The 14,697-nt window shown below is 52.3% G+C and overlaps 1 protein-coding gene across 3 annotated transcripts in view; it reads left to right on the forward strand.

The window, feature by feature from the left end:
- TBC1D2B (TBC1 domain family member 2B) overlaps nt 1–14,697 on the forward strand; it is an 87,680-nt gene that overhangs the window by 69,209 nt on the left and 3,774 nt on the right. For 2 of the 3 annotated variants that reach the window (XM_081230158.1, XM_081230160.1), the window contains exons 10-12: nt 357–474; nt 8,481–8,666; nt 10,583–10,704. In XM_081230158.1, coding sequence (XP_081086284.1) covers nt 357–474; nt 8,481–8,666; nt 10,583–10,704 — 426 coding nt within the window. Of the gene's footprint in view, nt 1–356; nt 475–8,480; nt 8,667–10,582; nt 10,705–11,669 lie in introns of all 3 variants that reach the window. The other variant, XM_081230159.1, reaches the window with a different exon arrangement.

Below are 14,697 nucleotides of genomic sequence, written 5' to 3' on the forward strand. Positions count from 1 at the left end.
ATAAAAGGATTAGTTGGAACTTCTTGAACAAAAAACTCGAAGAATTAGCTGCATTAGCAAAAATCTTATCATGAAAACGTTTTAAAAAAAGGAGGCTGGCTGCTCATTGGGAAACAGTTCCATCATCTTTAAACAAAAACCAAATGAAGGGGAGGGTGGATGTAGCTTTGCTTCTCAAACTAGGAAATGCCACCCTCGCCAAGGAACACTCATTTAGTGTTCTTTCTTGGAGAACTAGAAGTTGCTGTGGCCGTGAGAGAGTGCAGCATACTGCAGAGGCCTCTGTGAAGACGGGCCGTGCTGCCCGGGTCTGGGCTAGGAGGCTGGCGCTCACTTTGTTCTCCGTTTGCTTGTAGATTGGTGGCAGTGGCCCTCCTATACTTGGAACAAGAAGACGCTTTCTGGTGTCTAGTCACCATAGTGGAAGTTTTCATGCCTCGAGACTATTACACAAAGACTCTTTTAGGATCCCAGGTACTTCTAAAAGTATTGTGCTTCAGTCAAAAACCTGTAGAATTAGAGCTGAAATGTGACCTGAATTAAGCCTTGGTGGGGGAGGCTCCATGTACGTGGACCCCTGAACAAGGTGCACACGGAGGCTGGGCCTGCCCTGGAGACTGGGCCGGGCTGCTTGGGAGCAAGTACCAGGTTAGGCTCACTTAGTGCCCTGGAAGCCAGCAGGGTGATTGCTACATCCAGAGAGAAACAGACCAGGCCTGCAGACCCGCTCTGTGGTCACTGCTTAGCACTGTCTACCCTGGGCTTGGCCTGCCTGGCCAGCTAAGCCACAATCCAGGGGTGCCTGGGGAGCTTGGCGTGTTAGCTTGGGTTCTCCAAGAGGCAGAGACCAAGGCAGAAGCAGATGTGCCAGAGATTCTGAGGGAAAAGACCTGTGAAGGATCTAGGGGAGGGACTGGGGAAGGCCCGGTGAACCCCTAGACCAGGGGAAGGAAGGAGGTTTGGGTAGGTGGGAAAGATCCCAGCCTATTGTGAAGTTCTGAGAAAGTTTTGGCCAGGCCTGTGTGGCGTCCTCAAGCCAACGTCACCTGTTAAAGGTGCACACATCTCGGTGGGAACGGGCTGCAATAGTGCTCTCCCTGCTCACTCACTGGCTGGAAGCAGCGGGGGCGACATGGCTTCTGTAAACAAATGTGGTGATGGATCCAGAGGGGCAGTGCTGGGGCTGTCAGTACTGCCCACAGCAGGAGATCTAACCAGCACAATTCATGCCCACCACGCCTGGAGTCTGAAGCCAGGGGGCGGGTAGGATGATGTGGGCTGGGAGAGTCCAGGGGTTCTGTCTGCACTTGGGACAGTCCCGACTCTATACCAGACCCTTGGCTGTTGCAGCCCAGGGCATCTCTTCCCTTTGCTGGGCTGGGGGTGCTGCCGTCACTGGCTTCTGTAATGGCCTTTCCCTGCTTCCCTATTGGCAACCCTCCTCCTGTGTCTGACATTTGGTCCAGTCCTGCCCAAGAGCCTTTTTTTCTCTTGCCCGCAGCTGCGCCCGTGTCTGCGCTCATTGCATCCTCTTCTCCAGGCTTGTGCTGGTGCTCGGCCTGCCTGCCCACAGCCACTCCTCGCCCTCACTGCTGTACTCCCGGCCTGACAGCTGGCCCGCAGGCTGTCTCCCAGCTCCTGTGTCGGCCAGCGGAGGAGGGCGCGGCAGCTGAAGGCAGTTTTCTCCCTCTCCGTCCGGGGTACTGCCTCTGCCAGTGACTGCCTCCTCCGTGGTGCCAGCTCCTGTCTGGCGGGTTCTTCATGCCAGCGGGGACCTCCCTGCTCCAGCCTGGGGGTGGCTTCCTGCCCTGGCCTCTGGGCTGCCTCACCATCAAGTGTTTGGTTTCTCAGCTTTTCCATCACCAGTGTGACCGTTGCCCTGGGTAAATCCCTGTTATAAATGTTTAGTGTGACCTCTGTTTGCCTAGTTGAGCCCTGAATTTTACTTTCTATTTGCATTTCTGCCTCTGGAGGGATCCTCATTACTGCCCTCTGTTACCACCTATACTGCCTCCTCACCCACTGGTTCCCCAGGCCAGGAACCCGAGTCAGCCTGCAGCACTCCTTCCTCTCTCTCTGTGTCCCTGGAGTTGCTGTTTCTGATCACTGCCACCTGCCTGGCGGCTCTCAGATCGGTTCTCTCATTCGCTTCTCACTGTTAGGTCACCATCCCCTGTCCTGCATCACTGCAGTAGCCTCATCTCCTCTCTTCCTGCCTTCACTCACCCAGCCCTTCTATCCGCCTCACTCACAGATTCAGCCATGTCCTCACCACCCCCTGCCCCGCGCCCCCACTTCCAGGCAGAGCCCAGCCTCCTTCCACACCCTGACCTGCCTGCTTGCTGGGCTGCTGGGAGCGCAGCATGCCCTGTGATGGAGCCCTTGTCCTCTGGTGGTACGCCATTCTCTGTGTACTTTTGTACACAGTTCCACTATCTAGACCCCATTGCCCCGCTTACCTCCCTAGAAAGCTGCTGCTCAGCCTGAGCTCATGTGCCCCTTCCTCTGTGATACTTTCCCGCCTTCCCAAAGCTGACTTCAGGGCCCGCTCCCGTTCCCACTGCTCTGGCCCAGGCCTCGGTGGCAGTGGTTATCGTCCTGGGTCGTCCTGCGTGCTTGCTTGTCTTCCAGCTTAAGGGCTGCAGCCCTGTCTTTCATTTTAGTGTCTCTCGCACCCAGAAGTGAGTGTCTGAATTCACGTGAACTCTTTGCCCAGGGAAAGGGAGCCCCAGCCCATTGCTAGCAGCCACACAGCTGCACAAAGCCATGTGAGTGGAGGTATGGTTATCCCCATTTTACTTGGGAGAAATCTGAGGATCAGATCCACTAAGCATCTTGCCTGAGGTGCCGCCACGGAGAGCCCAAGCTGGGGTTTGGCCTCAGACATCTGTGGCTCTGGGCCCAAGCTCTCCCCCTGCCCCGCCACTGCCTCTTGGAGTGCTGTGGGAGGACGGCAGGAGGGTGAGCTTTGCCCTTCCTACAGAGCGGGCTTTCCTTTGGGTTCCTGTCCCAGCTTCATGGATGTCACCTGATCCCGGAGAAGCCCGTCTGGTCTCCCTGTGATTGCTTCCCTTTGCTAATTAAACTAGAGATTCGTTTTTGTTAAAATAGTGGGTAAACTAGTAGGAAATGAACAGCAGTGGGAAGAGGCAGCTGGCACAGTCAGGTGCGAATAAAGAGGCCAGTAAAGAAAGTTTTATGTGTTCATGGACACCTGGAAGCTAGTAGCTTCAAAATTTCAGATGACTCAGTGTTTCTGAATGAGAAAAATGAAGCACTGATCTTTCTTAGTTCCGCTGAGGGTGTGGTTGAGCACATCAGTGCTTGGTGTGCTCAGTGTGCTTGGGCTTGGGGTTACATGGCCGGGTTGGAAGACAGGCCCTGTCCTGGAGCTGTGGAGCTTGGCCACATCACTTAACATCTCTGTGCCTCAGTTTCCCTGTCTGTAAGATGAGTGTCATATTCTCTTATAGAGTGTCTGAGGTTGAATTCAGATGATGCATTAAAAGAGTTTAATATGCTTAGAACACTGTAAAAACTCAATAAAATTATTATTAATAGTGTTATTACAGGCAGAAGGGGAAGACCTATTTTAAGTATGTGAATTTAAGATAAAATTTGCCTCACATTGTCACATCAACATATATGTAAACTCTAAAGAGACATTTTCCCCGACTTTAAGGGTTTTTAAAAAAAATTTTTGGTTGCATTGGGTCTTCGTTGCTGTGTGTGGGCTTTCTCTAGTTGTGACGAGCGGGGGCTACTCTTGGTTGTGGTGCGAGGGCTTCGCATTGCAGTGGCTTCTCTTGTTGTGGAGCACAGGCTCTAGGTGCACGGGCTTCAGTAGTTGTGGCGTGTGGGCTTCAGTAGTTGTGGCTTGTGGGCTCTAGAGCGCAGGCTCAGTAGTTGTGGCGCACAGGCTTAGTTGCTCCGTGGCATGTGGGATCTTCCCGGACCAGGGATCGAGCCCGTGTCCCCTGCATTGGCAGGTGGATTCTTTCTTTCTTTTTTTTTTTGCGTTACGTGGGCCTCTCACTGTTGTGGCCTCTCCCGTTGTGGAGCACAGGCTCCGGATGCGCAGGCTCAGCGGCCATGGCTCACAGGCCCAGCCGCTCCGCGGCATGTGGGATCTTCCCGGACCGGGGCATGAACCCGTGTCCCCTGCATCGGCAGGCAGACTGTCAACCACTGCGCCACCAGGGAAGCCCGGCAGGTGGATTCTTAACCACTGTGCCACCAGGGAAGTCCCTCCCCCTGACTTTAAAAGTAACAGATGCTCTCTGAAGTTAGGTAATACAGAAATATATATTAAGAAAATGAAAAATCACCTGTTATCCTACCAGCTTGAGAATCACAGTTAGCATTTTGACATGTTTCCTTTTTACTTTTTCCCAATACATTTAGGTATCCAGATTGAGAGACTGATTATCTTGGCTGGTTCACATGACAGCATGAGCATTTTCTCATACAGTATATAGTTTTTAACCATCATATTTGGTGGCTGTAATATTCCATTGGGTGAATGGACTTGAGGTGTTTAACCATTCTCCTATGATGGACATTGCATAAGGCCACTCTTAAAATACGGATGGCTTTGTGTGTGCAGGCAGCCCCCAGCGCTGTACTTTGCAAATCGCTGTCAGCTGCCTCCTGCCAGAGCCCAGTGCCTGAGCCCCTTAACGCTGCGCTGCAGTCCAGATGCTCAGCAGCTTCTCCGTCAGTTCAGTGCCCATTGTGCACCAGGACCTCGCTGGGCGCTGAGGACACAGAGATGAATACAGTCATTCCACGTCCTCTTGAGCTGAGAGGGGCTGAACAGAGGCCCGAGCAAGTGTCCCTGGCAGCCTGCCCCACGCCAGCCGTCTGCCAAGCACCCGGCAGCCTCGAGAACAAGACACCATCTGCCACCTACCTGGGAGGAGAGGTGTATGCCTCGTTCTTCTCCCACTTCAAGGCCAGCTGACTGGTCCCTTCCTCTCAGGCACTTTCAGCCCAGTCCCTCTGGGCAGAGTATATCACATCGCCATCTTTTGGTCCAGTGGTCAACTGTCTGTGTCCCTTGCCCGTTTATAACCCCTTAAAAGTAGCACCTTGTCCTGTTGTCTCTTGTCCCCAGCACTGGCCAGTGCCAAGCATGAAGTGTGTGCAAATATGTAGTCGTTGTTTAAATGCTGAGGGATGAAATAGCACCAGCAGAAAAGAAGGCCCATCACCAGTGGGTGATGCTGACCCTGCCCAGTGGGAAGAGCTGGGCTTCCAGGGAAGCTGACTGAAGAAGACGTCCAGGAGTGGCCCGTCATCGTGGCTACCGCACATGCACGCGTTGGGATGCTTTTACAACTTGCCTTTCAGTTGTTGGTCCACCTATCAGAATTTTACAGAGGTGGGGAGTGGATGTGGGTGAGAAGGTGAGAGACTGATACTTTTTGCACACTACGGGATGGTTTTATAACTTAAAAAAAAATAAATTTATTTATTTATTTTTGGCTGCACTGGGTCTTCGTTGCTGCACGTGGGCTTTCTCTAGTTTCGGCGAGTGGGGGCTACTCTTCGTTGCGGTGCACGGGCTTCTCATTGTGTTGGCTTCTCTTGTTGCAGAGCACGGGCTCTAGGCACGCGGGCTCAGTAGTTGTGGCGCACGGGCTCTAGAGCGCAGGCTCAGTAGTTGTGGCGCACAGGCTTAGTTGCTCCGTGGCATGTGGCATCTTCCCAGACCAGGGCTCGAAGCTGTGTCCCCTGCATCAGCAGGTGGATTCTTTTTTTTCTTTTTTTTCTTTTTGCGGTATGCGGGCCTCTCACTGTTGTGGCCTCTCCCGTTGCGGAGCACAGGCTCCGGATGCGCAGGCCCAGCGGCCATGGCTCACGGGCCCAGCCGCTCCGCGGCATATGGGATCCTCCCAGACCGGGGCACGAACCCGTATCCCCTGCATCGGCAGGCGGACTCTCAACCACTGCGCCACCGGGGAGGCCCCAGCAGGTGGATTCTTAATCACTGCGCCACCAGGGAAGTCCTATAACTTCTTATATACTTTTGTTTTTTAAGTCTTCTAAGAAAACTTAATTATAATTCATTTCAGCAAATTTAGATCTTCAAAATTTTGTCTCTTCCAGTCAGAAAGCAAACTGGACAAAAATGTATGTTTCCAACCATGATTCCTGTATTTTTATCCTCTGTGCACCCTAGGGTGACTTTACAATGCTTTGGAATCATTTCTGTAAAAAATAATGTTTTTTAGTTTTTTAAGTTACTTTGCCTTTTAAAATTTTAAATTTCAACCAATGATACCTACTTGAACCTATATAACATTCTTTAAAAAAATTTTTTTTGACTATAATGGCTTCTATATTTTTTTAAAAAAGCAAACCTTCCCAAAAGGATAAACAATTGAGATTTTCAAAGTTTTGGATTGTCCTAAAAAAAAAGGACATTTTAAAATGTCATTTTAACATTTATCTAGATTGTTTTTAGTTATTTTAGTATTCCAGTAATCCCAAGAATTATCACATCTTCTATCTTATCTTGACTGATATGCAGGTGAAAGTTTGGCAGGTTTTTCTGGGATCCATTCCTAGGAGTAGCCTTGCTGTAGGGTGAGGCTTCCTGTTTCCTGGGTGTTGCCGGATTGCTCTCCTAAATGGTTGTACCGGTTCACACTCCCCTCAGCATTCAGGGAACGCTAATGAGGTGATACACTTCCCGTGCAGCTGGCTCTTCCTCACTGTGCTCTCGTTCCTGGACGGCCTGCCTTTGGCCCATTGTGCATCTGTGGATTGCTTTCCTCTGCTGGTCTCTTTCTTTCTCACGGTTCCACCACTCACCTGAGGTGACCTCACTCCACCCAGGCCCTGGAGCCTCAGCCTCTGGTCTCTGGTGGGCTGCAGTTCTCCTGCTGCAGATGCCCCTCGGGCACCAGCATGTCCCAGTCTCCCCCAGCCCAGCCCTCATTCCTATGATCCGGCGTCAGGGGACCACACTCTGCCCTCTCCATGCCCCTGTGGGAAGCCTGTGTATTCTGAGCACCCCTCTTCCTGACCTCTGACAGCAGAGGGGTCTGTAGGTTCATACAGACTTTACCTCTACACAGTTCTGATTCAGGTGCCCCTCTCCTCCCACCACCTTTCCTTGGTTCAGATTTTCATCACCTCTGCCCCGGGTGTGGTGGGGCCTCCATGGGGCCTTGCTTCCCCTTCAGCTTGGCCCCCTGTTTTAGGTGGAGAGATGGATCAAATCCAACCACATCACTCTCCTGCTTAAAGCCTCTTAACGCTTCTCCTTCATTGCCTGCTGCATTTTTCAAACATGAGTAATCGGTATTGGCACTAGCTTTTTTTTGTATTTTTCATCAAATTAAGTTGAATAGAGTAGAACTGAGGCATCAAAGTGTGTCCTGCTTTGTGAGGTTAAGTACTGTTTGTGAGTTTGTTTCTCTTCTGTGCACACAGACTAGGTGATGGCTGATGTATATTTTCTTCTGGGTCACAGACAAAGTCTGGAAAAGCCCCTGGCCTGTAGGTGAGGTCCGCCCCTCAGGGACCTGGTGCTTCTGCCGGGCTGAGCTGTGTCCTTCTCACCCCTTGTGCCCAGAATCCTGTGCTCCCACCGCAGGGCTGTTCTCCTCCAGGCTTGGCTGGGACCCGTCCGGGGCTCTGTAATGCTCTGTAAATGCATCTTTACCAAGCCCTGGTGGCCACAGCTATCGTAACAGTCCGTACATCTGGCTTCCCCCCTCGTCTTTTAGCTCCTAGAGGTCAGGGCTGAACCTGATTCATCTCTCTGCCCAGCACTGGCCCCTGCTTGGCACAGCATGGAGGGGTAACAGCCACCTGTTTTGATATGTGTTTACCTAAGTCTCATGTGATCTTCACAATAGCCCTGGGAGAGAGAGATCATTAACTGTTTTCCAGATGAGGCACAGAGCTGTCTAGAACATAATCTGCCCAAGGCCACCCACCTAGAAAGTGGTAGAGCTGAGAGCCAAACTCAGGTCCAGCTGACTCTGGAGTCCTTGCTACCTCACTGCCCCACACAGCCCAGTAAATATTTGGTGAATGGATGTGGTGATATCACACTTCCTCTTTGGCCCGGGACTCGGGTATATGGCCCTTTGCAGCAGCACCCTCTGTATTTCCACGTGGATTAGCAAGACCGACTACGCCACCGGCTCTGCAGCAGCCCATTTTCATGGGGCATTTTGAGTACAGGAGTGGCTTTCAGGCCACAGAACCCACCCCCATACCCTGTGGAAAGGATGACAGTCAGGGGGCACTTGGTGAGCACCTGCAGTGTGCAAGGTCAGCTGCTTCTCGGGCTCACCCCAGAGTGGGTGCAGAGCCGTCCACTCTGGGGTGAGCCCGCCACGCATTTGGAACAGCTGCGCTGCTGCGTGTTGTGATGGGCCTGCAGCCCCTTCGGGGCCCCGGATGGCCTGCTCAGTACAGTGGCAGCCCCCATACACTTCTCCCCTTTGCTCCCTCTCCAGGTGGACCAGCGGGTGTTCAGAGACCTCATGAGTGAGAAGCTGCCTCGACTGCATGCCCACTTTGAACAGTACAAAGTCGACTACACCCTCATCACGTTCAACTGGTTTCTGGTGGTGTTTGTGGATAGCGTCGTTAGTGACATCCTCTTTAAAATATGGGACTCTTTCCTTTATGAGGGACCAAAGGTGGGTCTGCTTGCTGCGTGACTCCATGGGCAGTGGCAGTGGCAGCAGAGTGGCCGGCTTAGCTGGGACGCATGAAGGGTGCCGAGGGGCAGAGTGATCCCAGCACCAGGTGCTGCTGGAGGTTGGTCTGGGGTCACAGGAAACTGCAGTCATTTGCACATTTATCAGAAACATTGAGTCTCTGCCAAACCCTGTGCCAGGCATGGGGGCTTTGATGGTTTGCAGTCTGAGCCTCAACGTCTGTCAAACAGATGGCGGTATTATCCCCACTGTACGGATGAGGAGGTAGAGGCCCAGAGTAAACAGAGGACCAGGGGCGGACTCAGGGGGCCAACTTCAGAGCCCTACCGCCCACAAGCCTCCCACCCAGTCTGTTTTATGTTTTAAAAAAATCAGTTTGTGAGTAACACATGATAAACTCAAATCATATAACTAAGGGTGTGCAGTAGAAAAGAGATCCCCAGTCTCCTAGCCGTTCTTCTCAATGTACTGTGTCTTTTTTTCAAGGTATTTTATGTATATCTAAAATATGTTTTTTTAATTTATTATTTATTGGTGATAGTTTCATATCAGGGCATATAGATCTGGCTCTTTTTTTTTTTAAACTCTGTATAGTATCTCCTTCTACAGATGAACCAGAAATTTACAAAACAGTCCCCTGATGATGGACACTTACATTGTTTCCAGTCTCTTGCCACTTCAAACTGTGCTGCCATGACTCCTTATAATTGTCTTCCTATAGGTGCAAGTGCATCTATAGGTTTAGTCCTAGAAGTGGAAGTGCTAGGTCCAGGGTAAATCCAGAATCAAAGGACCCTGTAGTTTTCATCGAGAATGCCAAATTGCCCTGCAGAAGGGCCTTACCAATTTCTGCTCCCACCGGCAAAGTTTGAGTGTGTATATTACCCCACACTCTGTCCAGTACAGTACATTATCAACTTTTTAATCTAGTCTGTCATTATTGAAAAGAATTCTCAACCAGGGCTTAAACAGTGTTCCCTATTGGGCCACAGGTAGGGATGTTAAGAGAAAAATAATCTATTTAAACTCTGTAAATATTGTTTTCTAAATAAGAAAAAGTTCAGGTTGGTGCAAGCCAGCCAGTGCCCTTACATGTGGGCGAAGCAGTTTGTTCCAAAGCTGCTTGAACTTGCAGGACCACCAGGAGTCCATTCCCTCTGGCCTCAACTCAGTGACCCAGAAACAAATCAGTAGAAAAAAAAAGAAAAAAAAAAAAAGAAAAATGTATTTTATTTCACCATATTCAGAAGTCAGAAATTCAGACCCTAGTTTCAGTAGGTGAGATAAAAACTACTTCTGGAGGTGGAGCTTTCTAAGAGTTTCAGAATCAGAGGACCCTGGTTTTGATTTAATTTAAAAATTATTTCTAGTTCTATATAGCTTACTGACTAGAAATGTGAGCTAAATGTGGAAGGATTCCACAAAGATTCTACTCCTTAAGGAAATTTTTGGTTTGGGCTGAAGTGTTGCTGAAAACCACCAAAGAGTTGAAAACTTTTTTCTATTAAGAAAGGCACTGGTGGGGCTTCCCTGGTGGCGCAGTGGTTGAGAGTCCGCCTGCCGATGCAGGGGACACCGGTTTGTGCCCCGGTCTGGGAGGATCCCACATGCCGCGGAGCGGCTGGGTCCGTGAGCCATGGCCGCTGAGCCTGCGCGTCCGGAGCCTGTGCTCCGCAACTGGAGAGGCCACAACAGTGAGAGGCCCGTGTACTGCAAAAAAAAAAAACAAAAAAAACCAAAAAGGCACTGGTGGAAATTGCACCTCAGATCAAGTGTCTGCCCCAGCGCAGGCCGTGCAGGCTGCTCCCAGGGCCCAGGGAGGCTTTTCATCCCTGGAGCCAGTGCCTGGAGCCACGGTGCTTCTTTACTCATAGATTTCCCTGTCCTTTCCGCAGGTTATCTTCCGCTTTGCCCTGGCACTTTTTAAATACAAGGAAGAGGAGATCCTGAAATTGCAAGATTCAATGTCCATATTCAAGTATCTCCGTTACTTCACTCGCACTATCCTTGATGCTAGGTGAGTCCTTGGGGGAATCCCCAGACGTCCAGGCGGGCAGGGATCCTGACCTCTGCTTCCTTGAGAACAGACTGTCCCGGCCATCTCAAACCCAGAGCTTTCCCAGGTGTGCAGTGGTGAGAGAGGGCGCTTCCTCCCAGGGAAAAGGGGGAAAGGAGTGGGAACACCCAGCGGCCTCCAGAGACTAGGGAGGAACTAAGATGAAAGATGCTTTTATCCTTTATTCAACAAACATAAATCCCAGCAACCAAAGCACATTATTTGTCTAGTGAGCACTTGCTGAGTATCAACCACATGCAAGCCCTCTGCCAGGCATTGAGGATGGTAGATGAGGAACAGGCCCTGTCCTTGAAGAACTTGTGGGGAAGTGTTACGGCATGGTTTGCTAAGAGCTGTGGTGGAGGAAGCCCAGCGATGGGGCAAGTGCCGGGGGAAGGCCGGGTGACCTGGGCCAGGCAGGGGTGGTGGGGAGTGGGCAGCCCGGGCAGAGGGACTCAGGAGCCATGCGCTCGCAGGGCTGTGGGCGCACAGCGTGTTTGGGGGAACTGCTGCAGTGGCTCGGCCAGGGTGGGGCTGGCGTGGCAGGGATCGAGGCTGGGCGGGAGCAGAGCTGGGCTGTTAAGGCCCTTGTAGACTCTGCCGAGGACCTTGTGCTTCATCCTGAGTGTTGGGAAGTCCCTGCAGGGTTAGACACCAAAAGGGCACGTCAGGTTGGAGCAGGACTGGCAGCACGAGACCGGGGGTCCCGGTGAGAGAGGTGGTAGCCTGCAGTGAGGTGCCCCCAGAGATAGAAAAGAGGGGGCAGATTGAAGGGGGTGGAGGAGGAATTTGAACTTTGAAGTCCCCTGGCTTTCTGGCCTGGGCAGCTGAGCGTTCAGGAATCTCTTCACCCCCTCGCTCCCCAGCCACACACTTTTTGCCTGTTCTGAGCCACCCTCGTTGTCCACGTGTCCCCTGAACTACAGTTGGCAGCTGCTCTGGCCCTGATGACCAAGGCTGGGTTCTCCAGGGGATTTCTGTGGACCTGCTGCTGATTGGGCAAGTGAGGGTGCACGTCCCTGCGAACCACTGAGGCGGCGCTAACGTTCGCTGTGCCGAGGTGCTGGGAGCTGCCCATACTGCACGGGAATGGATCCCTGCAGCAGACTTGTGGCCTCTTGAAAACCACAGGAGTCCTTTTACCGAGAAACATTTGGAGCTTATTAATGTTTTTCAAACTCTGTTGACTGCCACCCATAATAAGAACATTTTATCTCACAACCTAGGACACACATACTGGAGTGTATATAACTGAAACAAAAGAATTTGTTGAAATATTCCCAGTGCTTGCCAAAGACCTGTGCTGTACCCTCTGATATATTTTCTAAATACACTGTTTATTGCATATTTAAGATGCTCGTCATGACTCAATTGATTCCTTGATCCACTGATGGGTGACAACCTACTTGACAAACACCAGTTGCCCCCCCATGATGCTCACCTGACGGGGAGGGAAGGCTTCTCTCCTTGGCTGATGTAGGGAGAGGCGGTTGGGCAGCGTCCAGGCCTCTGGTCAGCCAGGAGGAGGGGCTGAGGGCTCTGGTGCTGCAGGAGTCTTGTGGCAGGAGAGTGTGTGGGGCCGGAGAGGGGGGAAGGAGGACCATCCCCCTGTGGTTCTCTTGAGTGAGGCCAAGGGACCAGGGAGGTGGACGCTGGGAGAAGGTGCTGGCTGAGGCCATACCTGGCTTCCTTGGATGTCACCACTATCGTTAGGATCTTTTACTTGGGAAGTGGATTTTTAAGATGTTTTCAGGCTTATTGCTATATCAACAATAATAGGATATCCAAGAATAATGTTTGCCTGTGAAAGATTGATGCTGAGTCCTGGAGTGAACCTTGAGAGCATTTGTTAATCTCACATCGGGTCAAGATGACAAGAGTGGCGTTCAGTGAACTTCACTCCAACAGCTAATGCATGTGGAGGGCATCCTGCTCAGCCCCTAACAGTTTTGTGTGGGTTGTCAGTGCTGCCGCGTGGCAGAGACGCAAGCGGTGGTGGGCCTGGCGGTAGTCCCTCTACTGTTGCAGGCAGAGCTGGGATAAGGTCCGTCCTGCGCACTCCTGCAGCGCCACCTGGTGAGTGGCTTTCGTGCAGTTTCCCGTCAGTTTGCCACAGGAAGTCTGTGTCCACTGGACCCAGAGTTCCCTGTGCGGCGGGATCACCTGTGGGTATTGTTAGGACTGCAGATGCCCTGGCCCCACCCCTGGACTGGGGCCCCAGTATTTTAATAAGCTCCCCAGACTAGCGGTTCCAAGGAGCGTCATCCTGCAGCGCCCTGATTGGTTCTGTGAGGAGGAGGCAGGTGACTGAGTGAGATGTGGTCAGGGGTGCGGTGCAACAAGATTAGACCCATCTCTGAATCAGGACCTTCCGGGGCCTGTCACGCGCCAGGCGTTGTCTTCTGAACATAGCTGACACAGGGCACTTTCTCATCTCTTGACAGCACCTTCCAGGCCCGAGGGAGAGCGGTGTGCAGTTCCCCGTGCTGCCCCAGCCTGCGCCGATGGCGGCTGCCTGACGGAGGCAGCGGACAGTATCAATCTAATTCAGTGCTTTCTGTAGCAAGGAAGGGCCTGGACACTTGGATTTCAGGTGTATGGAGCCTGTGACTAATAGCTGTTGGAGAAAAGGGGCTGGTCCTACAGGCCTGGTTCCCAGTCCCCAGCCAGCATTTTGTTTCACAGAGACCCACACTGAGCAGGCCTTTCCTGCTCATGAGTTCTAGAACATGCTCTGGGGAGCTCGGCTCTTAAAGCCAGCCTTTCTGACCCTTTACCTCCTTGCAGGAGCATCCTCTGGCTTGGAGTTAAGCATGTCTAAGGTGTGAGTGTTTAAAAATATAAGAGGGAGGGACTTCCCTGGTGGTCCAGTGGCTAAGACTCCGTGTTCCCAGTGCAGGGGGCCCAGGTTCGATCCCCGGTCAGGGAACTAGATCCCGCCTGCCACAGCTAAGACCCGGTGCAGCCAAATAAAAAAAATAAATAAATAGAATTTGAAAATGTATGTAAGAGAGAGGGATGCTAAGGGTATGTACACGTGATGGGGGAGCGGCAGGAGCGAACGGTTTGTTTTCTGACAGGCGGGGAGGAAGTCCTGTGACACCGCTGACTCATCACAGCCTCTCCTGGGTTTGCAAGAGCATCAGGCCTTAGATCCCTGCTGCTGGGGCCAGCAGAAGGGAGGCGGGGGCTTAGTGTGCGAGGAACCGGCTTCTGTGACACCACCAGACGGCTGTGGCTGCCGTGATTAGTGCTGGAAGCCCTTAGCCAGGCCTTGGGCACTTTCTAGTCCTGTTTTTATTAAACTGCTGGCCAGTGGTTAGGGGCAAGTTACCGTGATTTTAAAATATTTACTGTAGATGGGTGCCTCGACCTGGGGATAGTACGAAACCCACAAACTGCACGTCTCTCCGTAGACTGCGTCTTGACGCCTGTCACACCACTGAGTCTGACAGTTATCCCCAGGTTTGCTCGGGCATCCGTGCATCTATTCACTCCCCGTCAGTCCGTCCAGTGACAGAGCCTTTCTGAGCACACCCTGCACCAGGCCTCATGCTGGTTCCGAGGACTCAGAGGCACGCGGCCCCCACCATCGCTGAGCAAGTGCCAGACCCCGTCCTTGTGCTCACGGGCGGCACAACTCGAGTAACCCCCTGCCCAGGAGGCAGCACCGCTCTTACCTGAATGTACAGATGAGGAATGGGGGGCTGGAAAGGGGGGTCACTTTCCCTGTTCTGCGTCCCACGGGGAGTGCGTGGTGGAGCTGGCGTCTGGATCCAGGCCGGCGTTCGGGGGCTGCCCCTGCAGCCTCTGCATGAGTGCTGGCCTCTGAGTGACATATCTACATCAGGGCCTCAGCGTGGTGTCCGGGGTCCGCCTCCCCACACCCCCAGGCCTCCAGGCCGGGCTGAAATGAGTGCTGTGTGAGCTCTCGCCTGAGCCCCCCTAATGCTC

This window comes from Mesoplodon bidens (genome assembly GCF_964165515.1).
Source record: "Mesoplodon bidens genome assembly, chromosome: 3".
Taxonomy (NCBI): domain Eukaryota; kingdom Metazoa; phylum Chordata; class Mammalia; order Artiodactyla; family Ziphiidae; genus Mesoplodon; species Mesoplodon bidens.